Here is a 19272-nt window from a genome sequence, read left to right as displayed (position 1 = left end):
AAATGCCTGAATATTTTTTTTAATATATTTTTAGTTTTAGGTTGACATAATGTCTTTATTTTACTTTTACATTTTGCTGAGGATCAAACCCAGTGCCTCATGCATGCTAGGTAAGCACTCTACCACTGAGCCACAACCCCAGCCCCAAATACCTGAATATTTTAAAAAGGCATTTGTGTGCGAGACCCTGGGTTCGATCCTCAGCACCACATAAAAATAAAATGAATAAAATAAAGGTATTGTGTCCAATTACAACTAAAAAATAAAAAAAAAATTTAAAAGCATTTGAGATAATTCCTAGCTTGAGTCAGCATGGTCTTTTCACATAACCTAAAGTCTGGTGGTCTGTTACAATTGTTAAAGGTAATGGAGTACAAATAAATTCACTATAAAATGCAGTTAATTACTATTTCTAGAATGTTTCAAGAAGCATGTAAGAAAAAATAGATCATTAATGAGTACTATTTGAAATACTACTTTTGTAAAGTTATTATAACACATAAATGGGAAGAAAACTATTTATTGAGTACCTACTATATGTCAGAATGACTTGAGGTATACTAATTAATTGATCAATTCAGAATAATTTGTGAAATAGGAGGTCCTATTTCTTCTTCATAGGAAAAAAAATCAGAAAAGATTAACATAGCCAAGGTTTCTCCATTATTGTCAGAATTCATAGTTTGAATCTGTTTTATCTACCATACCTGGCTGCTTTTTCAAGGAAAAACTTCCAATTTTCAAAGGAATTGAAAAATAAATTCCAGGTTTTACTTGGAAAATGACTATAACTTGATACTGACTTTGCAGGCATACATGAGAACCATTACCTAGAGTCAGAATTCATGAACTATTTGAAATAACAAACATTTAGTGCATAAATTCCTCCTGAGCAGTCTTTTAGCTACATCCCAGAATCTGGATAATGTAGTATTTTCATTCATTTAAAAATATTTTCTCTTGATTTCTTCTTTGCCCCATTGAATATTTTAGATTGTTTTAATTTCCAAAATTGGGAACTTTCTAGATACTTTTTTACAAATATTTTTTAGTTGTACATGAATATAATGTCTTCATTTTGTTTATTTATTTTTATGTGGTGCTGAGGATCGAACCGAGTGCCTCACATATGAGAGGCAAGGTCTCTGCCACTGAGCTACAACCCCAGCCCCTCTAGTTATCTTCTTTTACTAATTTCCAACTTCATTCTATGCCATCGGAGAGTATACCACTGATGAGACCTGTTTTAAAGTCTAGAATACAGTATATCTTGAGAAATGTTCAATGTGCACTTGAAAAAATGTGTATTCTGCTGTAGGTAGAATATTTTATAAATCACGTAAGTCAAGTTGGGTGATAGTGTTGTTCTTTTTTTTTTTTTTTACATATATAAATTAATTTAATCCATTCCTCCACTCTAGGATATAAATACTGATATTGTGTCCATAGTATATATAAAGAAACTCAGGCAGTTGTAGTTGAATGACTTGCTCCAGGCACAAGGCTCATATAAATAGCAGAGCCAGGATTTAAACCATACTGTCTGCTTTGGGTCCCACACTCAATCTACTGTATCTTTTTTTTTTTTTAATTGGTCGTTCATAACATTACATAGTTCTTAATACATCATATTACATGGTTTGATTCAAGTGGATTATGAACTCCCGCTTTTACCCCGTATACAAATTGCTGTATCACATCAGTTACCCTTCCATTGATTGACATATTGCCTTTCTAGTGTCTGAAGTATTCTGCTGTCTGTCCTATTGTCTACTATCCCCCCTCCCCTCCCCTCCCCTCCCCTTTTCTCTCTCTACCCCTTCTACTGTAAATCATGTCTTCCATTTGTATTCTCTTGACTTACCCCTCCTTACCTCTTATATGACATTTTGTATAACCCTGAGGATCGCCTTCCATTTCCATGCAATTTCCCTTCTCACTCCCTTTCCCTCCCACCTCTCATCCCTGTTTACTGTAAATATAGTGTTGTTCTTAAGTATTCCTGCTGATTTTCTATTTGTTCTATTTCTTCTTAACAGAAAGATGTAGAAATATCTCACTGTAATTGTGTATTTGTCTATTCTTCTTGCAGTTCAGTTTTCTTTTGGGGTGTGTGTGTGTGTTTTGAAACTCTGCTATTAGGTGCAATAATGTTTAGGAATTTATATTGACTTGATGAATTGAATTGTTTATCATTATGAAAGCCCTCTTTATTCTTGGTAATATTCTTGGCTCTGAAATCCACTCTGGGAATAGTATTATATCTACTTCAGCTTCCTTTCAATAAGTGTTACCATGTTTTATCTTTTTCCATTTTTTTACATTGAGCCTAAATATGTATGTATGTATGTACATATTTTAGTTTTTGGTACTAGGGACTGAACTCAGGGGTACTTAACTATTAAGCCACATCCCCAGCCCTTTTTTGGGTCTCCCCAAGTTGCTTAGCACCTTACTTTTGCTGAGGCTGGCTTTGAACTCCTGATTTTCCTGCCTCAGCCTCCCCAGCTGCCAGAATTACAGGTATGCACCACTGCACCCTGCAGCATTGAGTACTTTATAATTTCATGTTATCTCCTTTGCTGGCTTATTACCCATAGCACTTTATTAGTGACTCATTTAGAATTTACAGTATATATTTTAATATGTCATAATGTAATTTAAATAATATTAAATTAGTTAACATATTGTGTAAGAACGTTATAAAAGTATGCAGTTCACGTTTGAGCAACATAGGAGTTAGTTAAAACTGCCCCTCCCCATGTGGTTGAAAATCCACTATAACTTTTGACTCCTCAAAAACTTAACTAATAGCCTTTTATTGACTGGAAGCCTTACCAATAACACAAGCAGTTGATTAACACATATTTTGTGTGTTATTATATTATATATCGTGAGACAAGTGAAGGGAACTGCAAGAAATTTCATTTTAGTGGCACATATAATTTATTGGAGAGATCACTACTCCTGTAGAGATGATTAATGTAACACATTGTTTTTTTATTGGTTCTTTTTAGTTATACATAACAATAGAATCTATTTTGATATATTTATACAAGAATGGAATATATCTTATTGTAATAATGGATCTCAGTCTTGTGGATGTACACAATGGTAAAATTCACTTAGGTGTATTCATATAAGTACATACGAAAGTTACATCGATTAATTCTACTATCTTTCCTATTTTCATCCCCCTTTCCTTCCTTTCATTTCCCTTTGTCTAATCTAATGAACTTCTGTTCTTCCTCCCTCCTTTATTGTGTGTTAGTATCCATCTATCAGAGAGAACATTAGGCCTTTTATTTTTTTGGAGTTGACTTATTTTACTTATCATGATAGTCTCTAGTTCCATCCATTTACCAGAAAATGCCATAATTTTGTTCTTTTTATGGCCGAGTAATAGTCCATTGTGTATATAAACCACATTTCTTTATACATTTATCTATTGAAGTGTATCTAGGTTGGTTCCGTAGCTTAGCTGTTGGAATTGTGCTGCTATATACATTGATGTGACTGTATCACGGTAGTATGCTGATTATAACTCTTTTGAATATATATATCAAGGAGTGGGATAACTGAGTCAAATGGTGGTTTCATTCCTATTTTTTTTTGAGGAATCTCCATACTGCTTTCCATAGTGATTGTACCAATTTGTGGCCCCACCAACAATGTATGAGTGTACCCTTTTCCCTACATCTTGCCAACATGTTAACTTATGTTCTTGATAATTGCCATTATGGTTGGAGTGAGATGAAATCTCAGTGTAGTTTTAATTTGCATTTCTCTAATTGTTAGAGATGTTGAAGAGTTTTTCATACCTTTGTTGACCGTTCATATTTCTTCTTTTGCAGAGTGTCTCTTTAGTTCCTTTGCTCATTTATTGATTGAGTTATTTGTGGGGTTTTTTGTTTGTTTGTTTGTTTTGTTTTGGTGTTAAGGTTTTTTAATTCTTTGTGTATCCTAGAAACTAAAACCCTATCTGAGGGATGGATGGCAGAGATTTTCTCCATTCTGTAGGCTCTCTCTTCATGTTCTTGATTGTATCTTTTGCTGTGAAGAAGCTTTTTAGTTTGATACCATCCCATTTATTGATTTTTTTTCTTTTATTTCTTGTGCTTTAGAAGTCTTGTTAAGGAAGTCCATTACTAAGTCTACATGTTCAAGTGTTGGGCCTATACTTTTTATTCTAGTAGGCGCTGGGTTTCGGTCTAACACCTAGGTCTTTGATCCATTTCGAGTTGAATTATTGAATTTTGTGTAAGGTGAGAGATAGGGGTTAAATTTCGTTCTACTACATGGGGATTTCAAGTTTTCCCAGCACCATATGTTGAAAAGTCTCTCTTCTCTGATGTATATTTTTTGTTCCTTTGTCTAGTATGAGATTAACTGTATTTATGTGGGTTTGTTCTGTGTCTTTTATTCTATTGGTCTTATGCCTGTTTTGATGCTGGTTTTGTTACTATAGTTCTGTGATATAATTTAAGGTCTGGTATTTGATGCCTCCTGTTCTGCTTCTCTAGCTAAGGATTTCTTTGAGTATTCTAGGCCTCTTATTTTTCCAATGAATTTCATGATTGCTTTGTCTCTTTCTATGAAAAATGTCATTGCGATTTTAATGGGAATTGCATTAAATCTCCATAGTGCTTTTGGTAGTATGGTCAATTTGACAATATTAATTCTGCCTATCCAATAACATGGGAAATCTTTCCATCTTCTAAGGTCTTCAATTTTTTTCTTTAGTGTTTTGTAGTTTTATTTGTAGAACTCTTTTACCTCTTTTGTTAGATTTTCAGTGTTTGAAGCAGATAACCTCAACACTTAAGCCCACCATAATACAAATGGGAGAGATGGCTACAAAATTATTAGGGTAATACATATATACTGTAATTAGTTTTATATTCTATGACTTAATGCTGCATCTTTCCTTTTTTTTCATTTTTCTTTAGTGCAAATGGTGCTGTGTATTGTCTATTAAGTGTTTATTTAAATTTTGGAAAAATTTTAACTTACAAGATTCCTGTATATTGTGGTAATTAATAATAGACTATTATATACAAATATTTTATGCATTCACGGCACAGTTGTTGTTAATTTTTTTAGTTCAGTTGCCAGGTTTTAAAAATTTTTATGAATCACATGCAAAAAAAATCTGCTCATAAGAGAATTCATGAAGTTCAAACTCTTTATGTCAAGGGTCAACTGTATTGTCACACCTTCCCCCACAACATTTGTGCTCTTATTGTTCTACCTTTTTATTTCTACATGTTTTAAACTCCAAATGCATTGTTATTTTTGCTTTTAAAAGTAAGGAAAAACTATTATATCTATCCACTTCTTTTTCATTCTCTCTGCTTTCCATTTTTTTTAAAAAATAGATCCAGATTTCAGTCTTGTATCATTTTTCTTTCTGCTTGAAGATTTTTAAAAAATAGTGAAATTCAACTGGTGATAATTTTTTTCAGTGTTTGAATATCTAAAAAAGTGTTTTCCCTTCTTTTTTAAATAATACTGTCATATTTATGTATCTTTTCAAAATTGTGTATATATGAACTTTTAAAAAAAGAATCCTTAATCCCTTTATTTTCTGCCACTGTATCCTTTTTATCCTCAGTTGATTTAAAAAAAAAAATAATAGATTTTATTTTGTAGAGCAATTTTAAATTGATAGAAGAATTTTACAGAAAAAATTCACATATACTTTCTCCTTCTTACCCCCTTACCTCTATTAGTAACATCTTGTATTTGTGTGCTATATTTGTTATAAATGATGAACTAGTAATTATTAAGTCCATAGTCTACAGAATTGAGTCTTGTGTTCTACTGAACATTCTATAGGTTTTGACAAATGTATAATGACATGTATCCATACTTGCCATATTATATAGAATAGTTCCATTGCCCTAAAAATCCCCTGTGTGTCACCTACTTATCCCTTCTCTAGACCTCATGAACCCCTGGTAACTAATTATCTTTTTACCATCTCCATACTTTTATCTTTTCCAGGGTGCCATGTAATTGAAATCAAATAATATTATTATAGGATTTCAGATTGACTTCTTTCACTTAGCAATATGCATTTAAGATTCTTCTACGACTTTTCTGGCTTTACATTTCATTTATTTTTATTGCTGAATAACATTCCATTGTGCTATTATATTACAATTTATTTAGCAATTTTCCCTATTAAAGAACATCCTAGTCTTTTCCAAATTTTATACTTATGAATAATGCCATGCTAATTGTCATGTACAGATTGCCGTGGATGTAAAATTTGACCTGATTTGGGTTAATGCCAGGGAACATGACTGTAGGATGGTATGATAAGATTATGTTTAGCTTATTAGAAATTGCTGAACTGTCTCCCACTGAGCCTATAACATTCTGTGTCCTGTTGTACATCTTTTCCAACATCCAGTGAGTTATAATTCTGCTATTTTCTGGCTTTTATTTTTCCAAAGAGAAGTCTTCTGTTGTTTCTATATTTGGTATTTTGTGATAGAAATTATGTAGTTTTTCTTTTATTCTCTTTGTTACTAATTTTGAACAATTTGATTATGGTATGCCTTTTTTATATTTAATTTGCTTTGGCTTTATTTAACTTATAATATCTGTGGGCTTGTAGCTTATGTCAAATTTGGAATATTTTTGGCTATATTTCTTCAGATATCTTTTCTCTTCCATCTTTTATCTCTTTAAAAACTCCAGTTAGGCACACAGGTTATTTAACATTATCTCAGAGGTCCCTGAAACTCTTTTCACATATTTCCTGTCTTTTCATTTATATAATTTTAATTGCTATATTTTTTTCCACATATAGTACTGGGGATTAAACTCAAGGGCACTTCATATCTCCCATCCTTTTATTTTATTTTATTTTGAGGCAGGATGTCGATAAATGGCTTACTTCCAATTTGGGATCTGCCTCCTTAGCGTCCTCAGTTGCTGGTATTATAATCATATACCACTGGCCCCAGCTTAATTATTATATATCTTAAAATTAACTATTGTTTTTCTTCCCATGTATGATCTATTGTTATTTCTTTCCAGAGTAATTTTCATCTCAATCTTGAAAGTCTCATCTTTGTAAGTCTATTTTTTATATCTCCACCTACATGCACCATCGTTTTTCTCTATTTTAGAATATCATTATAATAATTGTTTTAATAGTTTTTGTACTATTTTTTTCTTTTGTCTCACTTCAGGATCTTCTGTTAATTGAATTTTTTCTTTGTTGTGGGTCATTTTTTTTCTGTTTCTTTCCATGATTAGTGTCTGGTTTTTGGATACAGTTGTATTCCTGTAAATATTTTTATAGTTTTTTCTTGGTTAAATTTCTTATAAACAATTTAATCCTGTCGTGTTCTGTTTTAAAGTTTTTTTGTTGTTAGTTTTTTCGGCAAGACTACTGCAGCCTTTAATCTGTGACTGATTTTCCCTTTATTGAGAAAATACTCTTCAGAATATTCTGAGGCCCTATACTAATACAAGGCTTTTCTCTCTGATTAACAAGCATATAAAGTATTCCTGACTCTGTGGCCTCTGGGGGGTTGCTTTTGCTTCTTTTGTGTGCTCCTTTCTCATCCTTGGATAGTTGTTCTATGCATAGTTAGTAATACGTACTTGTTCAGAATCTTGAAGGAAACCCTTTATAGATGTCCAGAAATCTCATACTGAGAATTAGTTCTTGGCTTGAAGCAGAAATTTATTTGCAAATATACAAATAAAAATTTTGTTTAAGGATCAAAGTAAAGATAAAGTCACTGGCAGGATTAAGAATAGCCAGAATACTATGCTCCCTGATGTTATTGTAATATAATCTCTTATGGAGTCTGGCTCTCTTTATTATAATGCACAGAAGAAAGTAAGCAGGATATTGTTATTTCTTTTGCAATTTGTATTTTCTTCTTTCATCTTCCTACATATTGATTATAGTAAAGTTATTCACATAAAATAATAGAAATTTATCAAAATTATAATGATTAAATTATTGTGGACTTAAAAATAAAAATAAAAATCATTGTATACTTTTCTATTAACTGAGATGGGTTCCTAAATCATAGTCTTTTTTTATCTTTTGGTATTTATTGAATTATTATAAACGATGACTTTTCTCTTGGAGATAGACTTTATATTAGAATATAAATAATTTCTACTTGAAAGATTCCAGGAAATTATACATAAGAAAGCGAAAATGTTAATACTAAAGAATAATTTGTGTCTGAAGTTTCTAAAAGTCATGGATTAAGAAGATACTTAATTGGAAATCTTTTGCTCACAACAGTCTTAATATAATGATGATATGTCAATATTTTAAAATAATAAAAAAGGAATGCATTAGTGTGAGTTTATGATTTTAGATTGGATCTTGGTCAAATGAATTTTTTATTACTTTCTCAAGAAATTTTCAAGAATTGTAAGCTGAAGAAACATTTCTCATGGTCAACTCTTGATTTATAGAGAATGCATGTGACTGATTGCCTCTAAAAGTGCCAAGTATGGAAACCTTGATTATGCTGCAGAGGAAAGAAAGCTTGAAGAATTCACCTTTTAGTAATAGCATATAAGCATGGATTCCTGGAAATTAGCTTCAGCAGATTGATCCATCTAGTAAGAAGGGGTTTGAAGTCCCTTCTAATCTAAAAAGTAGTAGCATAGTTTTTGATAGAGTTTTCAATAGTACTAATGTGCATGGACAATTAAAAGTGTTATCATTACATTGGACCTTTTATTGCAGTGTAGCTAGTTAGCATTATCTTTGAGAAAGTACTCTTAAGATGAAAGATAAAATTTATGTTATGCTAGTGAACCAAATAATCTGGTTAAAATCAATGAACATAAAATTAAGAGTGACCTAAAGTTTTTGAGAGAACCTTAAATTTGCTCTTTTTTAAAAAAAATTTCTGGCTGATTGCTTGGTTTAATTTCTGAAATAATTTAATCTACAGGAAAGAGAAGATATGAGATATTGGAAACCTTTAAGGTTTTTTACATTTTACTGTAGTCTTGATTATATGTTTTTTGGATGTACCTTGCAATACAACCCTAACCCTAACCCTAACCCTACAACATACTTTACTGTCTCATTGACTTGAGTCAGCATGTACTTCGGAAATACAAATTAATATATATTAATCTAATTAAAATATGAATCAAAAGTTAAATAAGCTGCTATTTTACATAGTTACTGATTACTTAGTTGTTTCATGGTCTGGACCAAAAGAAGCGCTGCTTAGTTTCAGATTGATTCCCTTTATCCACCAAAATGTATCTGCACATTCTCTTCTCTCCAATTACATGCATTTACTATAAATAATAATAAGTGAAAATATTTAATTATCTGTAACACATGTAGACACTTTTTTCCAACTTGTTCTTGGATGACCATATTCATCATTAGGTTTTTTTTAAATTTGGCATTGGTCATTCTTAATGACAGTGTTTTCCACAATTTAGTTATTTATGTTCTTAAAGTTGAGCTAGGTAAGCTCACAGAACTGAATATGGACTTGGAAGAAGGGTATGATACTAAATCAAGCAAGATTTATGATTTTCTTTCCCTTAATAGCTTCAGGAAAAAGGAAGACAGCTTTGAAGTAACCGTAGGATTTTTAGAATTCTTTTTGCTCTTCATTTTTGCATATATAGAACACAGTGGAATAAGAGCTAAAAAATATACTAGTTAAAGAATATTCCATACTTGATTTGGAGTGATTGTATTTTGTAACCCATATGCCAAAGGAATATAGTAAAGAATTCAGACTATCTGGATTTTTAATCCTGCTTGTTTAGGTCAACATGTCTTGATTTTCTCAGTCTTAGGCTTCCCATCTACAAAACAGAAACAATTCTACCATCTCAGAGATACGATTATGAAGATCAAATGAACAACAAGTATATAAAAGTGTGATACATATGAAGTATTCAGTAAATATTAATTAACATTAATGGTATCAGCAGCCTGTGAAATTTAGTTTATAAAAATAGGCTAGAAAGCAGATTTGTATCAGTATTTATATAAATGTGTTTAAAATTTTATATCTTTTCATGGTGAAATTAAAAGTAATTGTATACTTTAGAGGTCATCTAATCTGTCTAATTTTGTGAATAAACAATTAGACCCAAAGGCATTGCTTCCCAAAGTTACATAACTTGGAAGTAGCAGAATTAAGAGAAAAGCAGTCATTTTTTTAAAAAAAAGATATTGTAAAGAAATTTTGCTCTTTTCCTTTTATAATGGATTAAACTGTCACATGATTTGATAGCGTCTGCACTGTATACATTAAACTATATTTGATACTTGCAGTGAGGGAATAGCACAGGAAGAAGGATGCAAATTAAGGTTAAACATAGCTTTGTGCTTTTGCAGTACTTTACAGTCCTTTCTACATTACTGAAATTATTTTTCTGATACATGATAATATAATATTTTGCTGAGTTTGCAGAATTAATTCCTGGCTTGTTTATTTTAGGTGGAGTATGATATTCTTTGTATTCTACCTCTCCTAAAAGGCAGAATTCACTGGGAAAATGGATTGTCATTTAAAATGTTTTCATGAGAATGTCCTAGTTATTGAGTCATATATATGATTTAGTGTGTGTGTGTGTGTGTGTGTGTGTGTGTGTGTGTTTGTGTGTATGATAGCTGAATATCATAAGACCGTTAGTAAATCTTGCTAGAATTTTTGAAATTTTAAACTTTGAAGATTAAATATTATTTTCTTTTTTCATCTTAGGGCACAGTCAGTGGTGTGCTGCTAGTTACTCCAAATAATATAATGTTTGATCCACATAAAAATGACCCGTTGGTTCAAGAGAATGGCTGTGAGGAATATGGCATCATGTGTCCAATGGAAGAGGTGATGTCAGCTGCAATGTACAAAGAAATTTTGGATAGCAAAATAAAGGAATCCTTACCCATGTAAGAGTGAAATTTTTGCTCCTTTGCAATTTGTTTACATCTAGATAGTGAATTCTGTTGTAATGCTCTTAAAAATATTTAATAGTTTTTATACGTACTTTTCATCTTATTAATAATGAAACAAAAATATGTGCAGTATTAAAACTATTATTCTTAATACAACCAAAAGCAGTTAGCAATTATTTTAGGTTTATGTTTGTATCTTTGGTCAAGAACCAGATATTTGAGAAGTAACCTATAGTACTGATTAATTCAATGTTTATCAGTTTTCTTTTTTTAATTTAGATACAGTATCTAGAATTCTGACTTACTTCTGTGAATAATCATTGTCAGTGATCGTTTTTAAATTTTCCTCAAAAGGCCTAAAGAGTGAGTGAGGTGCAGGATGTGGGACAGGCCACAAAAATAAATACTTGACACTGCTATAACCAGAATAGTTTTATTTTTTAATTATTGATTTTTAGTTTTGCACTCTTCAAAAAAGTACAGAATGTGAAGGAGAAAACTTAAAAGTTGTATAATTAGGAAGCATTAACCTTGTAATACACTGTTCAGGGATTTATATGTTTCAATAAAATGGGGATGTGTCGTAGATTTTGAAAGCTGACTAAATTAGTGACCAGAGAGAAAAAGAGGAATGAGAAATAAAAGGAGAAAATGATAAAATATAGGTCTACAGATAATGAAAAATGGAAAGAAAGAAAACTAATATGTAGTAGAAAAGAACCTCCCTATCCTTCTGTGTTTTACTTTGGCAACAGTTTAAAAACTGGCTTCACTTTGACTAATACTGATATTTCCATCCCTTTATGAACTCATAGGTGTGATGATGACTGTTTCAAAATTGGCTCTTGGGCACAAAATTTATAAAGGAGAAAGGAGCAATTGTTTTTGTCTCTGATTAAAAATAGATGAGTTGTTAGGATATGTGTAATAGAATAAAAAATCTCTTGGAAAATTCACCAGTATACCTTCCAAACCACACATATTATTTTGGCATGATAAATTAATCTTTATAGACACAGATAATTAGAACGTGTCATCATCTTCTTCTATTGGTTATGTTTGTAGATCATTATTCAGAATCACATTCAGCAATTAAGTATTATTGAGGGTGGGTGGCAGGATGAGACAGGAGAAAACCGAAAGAATAAGATTCAGAGAGAAAGAGGAAGGATATATTTGGGAATATTTACAATCATTGGTAAGATTTTTTTTTTGTTGTCCTACTTTTCTATTTGTTTTATGATACTTTGGAGTTATCTTATTCTGAACAATGTCTATTCTACTAGGATGTTCTCTTTTTTCCTTTCAGTTCACTGTTTTGTCATTTAGAGTATCATGTGGAAAGACTATGCACTAAATCCAAACTTAAAAAAAAAAAAAATTCCTCCAGAAAGAAATATCTTTAAATCTTGCCATATAGATTAATGAAAAAGAATATTTGGCACCAAATTAGATAAACAAAGCATGAAATTATTTGCAGAATAATGCCATATGTAGCAAAAATGCCTTGAAAATTTTGATTTGTCTTTTTATACTTTCTAGAAAGTTGATTTCAGAGATACTGTCTGGAACTATATTGAAACAGTAGCAGCTTCATTGGCATAAATGTTTAGTCTTTAAACATATTAACTCTGAAGAGTTTAGCGCTTACCTAAATGTATTTCCTATTAGGCTCTTATTTTTATCTCTTACCCTAAGGGTCTTATAATTCTAATGTACAGGTAAGATTTCTCAAAATTAGTGTCCGATTCCAAGAACTCATAGATGCAATTTAAATGAAATACCAGTAGATGACACTATTGTATATTAAATAACACAAGTTAGATGCTTGTGTTAATTAAAAGATGAATCCAGTACATTAGAGGCAGAGATATAAATTGAACTTCAACTGAATAATATTTTAAAATTTTTACTTAGTCTAGTTATAAAAATTATGCAGATTTATTACAGATAATTTGATAAATGCAAGAAAGAGAATGAGATAAAAAGATGTACAACTTTTCCATACAGAGAAGTAACTATTTTTATGTTACCTTACTTTCCATTCTTTCCATTTATAGTGTTTTTAGGTTGTCCTCCAACTGTATATGTATAAATATTAATACTGTATCCACTAAGAATTCATGTAGTTTCTATTTGCCACAACCATCACTGTAAATTGCTGACTTACATTTCATGAAAAAAGGTGTGTACTTACTTTTTTCCAGAACTTAAACTATGGCCTTTGAACATGAGTGTTTGTCCAGACAAATGGCAATAAAGAAGTAAAGCTGAACCCAATTATGAATCATTCATTCCAATGTCTAAGTTCTTTACCTGAATAAGTTCTCTTACAACTTTAATTTAGGATTTATTAGCTTAAAGATTTCCTGAAAATAGTTTTGCCTCAGTTCTGTTGAGATTGTTTTTAAGCCTTCTATTTAAACCTTATATTTTAATTCAACCCCTATTTGAATATAAATGAATGCTGTGTGTGTATATAACAAATCGGATGTATTCTTACTTTATTAAAAGATACAACATTTTAATTGAAATTTTCTTTAAGCTATTTTCTATGCTCCATCAATGAGTAAATATTAGTTTAAAATTCTAGCTTCAGCCAGAATTAGGTTATCAAACTTTCTTTGATTCCTTTCAAGGAAATCTTATATTGTTGTTTTCCAAATCTTAAGCAGTTACTGAAAAATTGAATGTGATTACTTTCTCCTTGTGAATAAATCAAAATTTTTATATTCTATTGAGACATATACTTACTTTATCTTCTTTGAAAAACCTCTTCAGTGATATTAATTATTCAATTGGTGGAATATAAAAGATAATTTTTAAAGTCTAATAATATTTAACTTTGTTTAATGACAGAGAACTAGATCAGTTATCAGGAAAGGACTTCTGCCATTCAAAGAAAATAACAGGAATTAATACTGAGGAAATGGACTCAAGAATCCGTGATGCAGGTAATGATAGTGCCAGCACTGCTCCTAGGAGTACTGAGGAGTCTCTTTCTGAAGATGTGTTCACAGAATCAGAACTTTCTCCAATTCGAGAGGAGCTTATCTCTTCAGATCAGCTACGACAAGATAAGTCATCTGGTGCATCATCAGAATCTGTGCAAACTGTCAATCAGATTGAAGTAGAATGTTCAATGGCCAAATCAGAGTCTACTAGTACTCTTGATCATTCAAAATCCAATACTGAACATTCTACAAATGAAGTTGGGGCTTTATCTCATGCAGCTGATTTAAATAATCTGGAAATGTCCACTAAGGGAGGAGATACAGTTACAGATAACCTTCAAGAATTATCAGCCCCTAAAGAACAAAGCACAAGTATAAAAGATCATGTAATCCAAGATGGTTTTCGTCATGAGGATTCATTGCATCAAGAAGAGAGTGGAAAAGAAAATATGCCTTATGGAGAAACGACAGAATTTAAACAAAAGCAAACTGTTGACAAAGGCAAACAAGGAAAGGAACAAAATTGGGACTCGGAGACAGAGGTAGAAGAGTTACGTAAACTCTGGAAAACTCATACCATGCAACAAACTAAAGAGCAAAGGGAAAATATTCAGCAAGTGTCACAGAAAGAAATCAAACATAAAATTATATCTGCTGATGGGCATGTAGAAGGTAAGCGTCAAGGAGCTTATGAAGTTAGTTCATTTTATTGCATGTTGTCTCTTCTAACTGACTCAAACACTGCTGTATCTTAGACCAGTCTGAAAGATAATCAAGTAGCCCTTGTTTGAAGTTACTCTGGGGATAAGACTTTGATACCTGCTGTCTTTTCATATCCCAAAGATACAGGTTCACAAAATGAGAATCTTTTGTATCATTTTTAACATTCTTGACTGAATGCATTCTTTCTTAAATAGCAGTTTGTTTCTTGGAAATTCACAGAAGTTTTGTAATAACTTGTTTATTCCATTGTGTCTCTTAGTTCTTAGTATGCCTTTATCATTGCACATATATTTTAGTTGAAATTTATACTTATCGAAGTTGTAATTTCATCTTTCTTTTAGAAAGTACAATTGGATATAAAAATCTATTCCTAGAATACTTCCAAATATCCAGAAGTTTCATCATCATCCTATTATATGTTTTCTTTAAAAAAAAACAGGATAAATTAAAATATCATATTCTCTTTTAGTTCTGTTTTTGGTAATATTATTTATGAAAATTATAAAACAGTCTCCTTCTAATATACTGTGCTTATACTTAGTGCATTATGGGTTAAATGGGCTCATATAAACAGCAAACATGTCTAGAATTAAGTAATTCCATTGAAATACTGATCCCAATTTACATATGAACTAAAAATTCTTCTAAAATATACATGAAATAAATTTACCATTTTAACTGTTTTTTTAATTGTGGTAAAATATACTTAAGATTTACTGTTTTAACCATTTTTTAGTCTGCAGTCTAGTGATATTAGATACTGTTGACATCCATCACCAACATCCATCTCCAGAACATTTCATCTTCCCAGACTGAAACTACATACAAATAGTAAATGGCCATTTTCCCTTTATCATAGCTGTTGGCTACCATCATTCTACTTTCTTCTTCTTTTGACTACTTTAGGTACTTCATTTAAGTGAAATCATGCAGTTTTTTTTTTTGTGTGTGTGTGTGTGTGTATGTGTTGGTGTGGATCATTTTACTTAACATAATGCCTTTAAGGTTTATGTATGTTATAGCATAGTTAGAACTCTCTACCTTTTTAAAGCTTAGTAATTAATATTCAATTGTATGTTTGTCACATTCTATTTATTCACTTTGTTATATCTTTCTTTTTGCTGTTGTGAATAATACTTCTGTGAACATTGGTATACAGATATCTGGTTGGGTCTCCTTTTGGTCTTTTAGAGCACATATGAAACTACTGGATCATATGATAACTCCATGTTTAATTCTTTGTGAAACCATCTATTTTTCATAGTGGCTGCACCATTTTACATTCCCATTAGCAATACGTAGCGATTTGTTTTAATTTTTAAAATACTAAATAGTCCTTGCATCATCAATTGACATACCCTTAAGATCTAAGGATTATATTTATTAGAATATTAAAAAATACATTTAGTTGAAGCATGTTTTATAAAAGATTTACTAAAATCAAGGACTATTTCCTCTATAATATTTTTATTTAGAAGTAATATTTATTAAGGAATATATGAAAAATATAGGAGGCTATTAGACAATTTATAAAAATTACTTGTGATTTATCACCCAGAGGCAGTCATTATTAACATTTGGAATATTTGTTGTTAGAGGATCTATGTGTTTATATGCGTGTGTGTGTGTGTGTGTGTGTGTATGTGCATAATTTTGATATTTACATGTACTATACTTATAGATTTCTCTATCTGAAATCAGGTTTACACTATATATAATATTTTATCCTGCTTTTTTTTCCACTTAACATTTTTGTCATAAATATTTCTATGTTATAATTCTTTGAAAACATGGTTTTAATAGCCATATGATTTATTCAACCATTTTCATATTGTTAAGACTCTCGGTTATTATTAGCAATTTATATTATTAAGACATTTACTTTCTTTGGTATAAATCATTCTTATGTGAATATCTTTATTTGAAGACCTTTACATCTGATTTTTGCCTTATATTTTGAAGCCTTTGAAAAAGATAAAATTATGGATTCTGTTGACTAACAATAATCTGTTAATGGGATTGTTGTGGGGGTTAGGTGAGATCCTTTTATAACCAGATAGATACTAAAAGGAGAAAAATTGGTAGGTATTCATAGAGTCTGTATTCATATAGTCTATAGATTGCTATTTGGTTTCTTCTTTTTTATATCATGAAATTAATTTTAAGTATTTTTTAAGTAACCTGATACTCTACAACAAGGAAATATTAAAACTTTCTGATCTTTATGACTTTGTAATAAAACTATATAATAAATATAAAGCTGAGAAATACAGCTATGGGAAGAATACTTATAGTTCCTCCTTTTGACCAGATGTAAATACTGAGGCTAAAATAGATTATGTACTTCCCACAGTATTACACAGAAGAAAAGCCATGTACTTTGTATAGTTTTACACAGAAAAAATGCCAAAAGGTATCCAGATCTCTGTAAGCACACTTCCTTTCATAATATGCTGCCTTTGCAAGCTAATTAATGTCCGGATTTCATGAACTCAACTATATTATCAAACGCTCAAAATACTTCATATCTGTATCTTTGGTAGAGAGATTTAAAGATTAGTCAGGCTTAATTAACTGTCCAAATAAGTGAATGAATCTAGGTTTATCACACTTTGTGTGTATGTAAAAATTCAGAAACTTACTCAACTTTTGTCTATACTTACTATATTAAAGTCAGCCTTACAATATCCTGCAAACTTACTTAGATGCCATTCTAAAGACTGATAGAGAATATGCAGAAAATTATAAATTGCATAGTATGTCTAATCAAAAATTTAATTAAGAATTTCCTGAAGCTTTGCATTTTTCCATAAATATAATTTCACTTTATTAACTTGGCTCTCTCTTTTGGTCTTGCTGTGTTTGTGACTTCAACTTTGTTGGGAGAAAAATATAGGTCACTTAAGATAATTCATCTGGTAGCAGTAAAATGAGTTTTGATTCTGTAATTAGTCTAAAGTTGAAAGGTAAGATTACTTAATCTAAATTATGTGATGCATGAGGATTGTATAAATACTGTTTGGCTCTCACTTCTAGGTTCTGCACTTTTAAAGGAAAAGAGAAGAAATAGATTACATAAGTTTTTGTGTCTCAGAGTTGGAAAACCAATGAGGAAAACATTTGTATCCCAAGCAAGCGCTACAATGCAACAGTATGCACAAAGAGATAAGAAACATGAATATTGGTTTGCAGTGCCACAAGAAAGGTAAAGTAGAATAACATAAAAACAAAAGTAGAATAACATAAAAACATTAAGATTCCATTAATTAAATTTATTTTGTATACCTGCATACCAGTGACAAAGTACTGTAAAAAGTAGTTTCTAATTAAAATTGTACTTTAAATCTATTTAAAATCATTTAACTCCTACTTTGTACACCTAACTTTATCCCATTTTTAATTATATCTTTGTTAAAAATAATTATATTTTGTTAAAAAAAAGTGACTATGTATCCAGTTTTAGTGGCAAAAAAAATGTTCTTTAAGATATCTTAGATATGGAGGTTCATCAAAATATTAAATGAGGGGCTGAGGTTGTGACTCAGTTGTAGTGCTCGCCTAGCACATTCGAGGTGCTGGGTTCAATCCTCAGCACCACATAAAAATAAAAACAAATAAAAATAAAGGTATTATGTCCAACTACAACCAAAAAAATATTTAAAAGAAATATTAAATGATATGGCCTTTACCTGAAGGCAGGTAATAATCTAGAATTATAATCTCTTTATTTCAATTGCCTCAAATATATTGAATGCATTCTATATACATGACACTAAATTAGCTACTAAAAGGATGTTGTATTTTCAAGCTGTTTTTGTGTACATTAGAGCACAGTAAATTTCTTTATTATAAGTTTAATCAACTAAAAGTATGTCTATTGTTAGTAAATTATAAATATTGATATTTTAACTTAAATTATTAAGTTATCTTTTAAATACTATATATCCAGTAGAAACTAAACAGCCTAACAATTTTCCATCTGCCATAATCCACTTGAAAACCCATATGTTCTCTTTTTTTAAATTTTTTAATGGGTATTAGGATTGAACTCAGGGTCACTAGACCACTGAGCCATATCCCCAGCCCTATTTTGTATTTACTTAAAGGTAAGGTCTCACTGAGTTGCTTAGCACCTCAATTTTGCTGAGGCTGGCTTTGAACTTGTAATCTTCCTGCCTCAGCCTCCCTCCCGAGCTGGTGGGATTACAGGTGTGTATGATCACGCCCAGCCTATATTCTCCTTTAATAGTTAAAAATTACATCATTACATTTTTAGCTTTGTATTTCTACTTTCCATTATGCCTCCTCACAGAATTTTATATAAGGTATTTTTCTTTTGTTATTCTTTGCAACAAACTACACATCATAGGCATTTACATATCTTCATATATGTATACTGAAATTCCATTTATTTCATAACTTTCCATTACTGTTGTCAAAATAATAAAAAGCCTAAGATTTTACTCACTTGGAAGCTTACAAGTCAGCCTGCCTTGGTTTGATACATGGTGGCAGAAAACAGTCACAACAATAGCAGTAATCAGATATCGATTGATGAAGGTTGTTCATTGAAAGGATGAGGAAGGATTCAGCATCACTTTTTCCCTTTTTTATTTTCTTTCTAAATACTGAGAGGCTTTGTTTATATAAAAGTCACTAACACTCAAA

General features: G+C 30.8%; 1 protein-coding gene across 4 annotated transcripts in view; it reads left to right on the top strand.

Annotated features, from left to right (window-relative positions):
* The window catches only part of Oxr1 (oxidation resistance 1), a 114293-nt gene that overhangs the window by 59864 nt on the left and 35157 nt on the right, over positions 1–19272 (top strand). For all 4 annotated transcript variants that reach the window (XM_077800437.1, XM_026384523.2, XM_026384522.2 and 1 more), the window contains exons 6-8: positions 10737–10921; positions 13787–14553; positions 17641–17809. In XM_077800437.1, the coding sequence (XP_077656563.1) occupies positions 10737–10921; positions 13787–14553; positions 17641–17809 (1121 nt within the window). The remainder of the gene's footprint in view (positions 1–10736; positions 10922–13786; positions 14554–17640; positions 17810–19272) is intronic.

Source organism: Urocitellus parryii, chromosome 7 (genome assembly GCF_045843805.1).
Source record: "Urocitellus parryii isolate mUroPar1 chromosome 7, mUroPar1.hap1, whole genome shotgun sequence".
NCBI lineage: Eukaryota > Metazoa > Chordata > Mammalia > Rodentia > Sciuridae > Urocitellus > Urocitellus parryii.
This window is presented reverse-complemented; position numbering and strand designations above follow the sequence as displayed.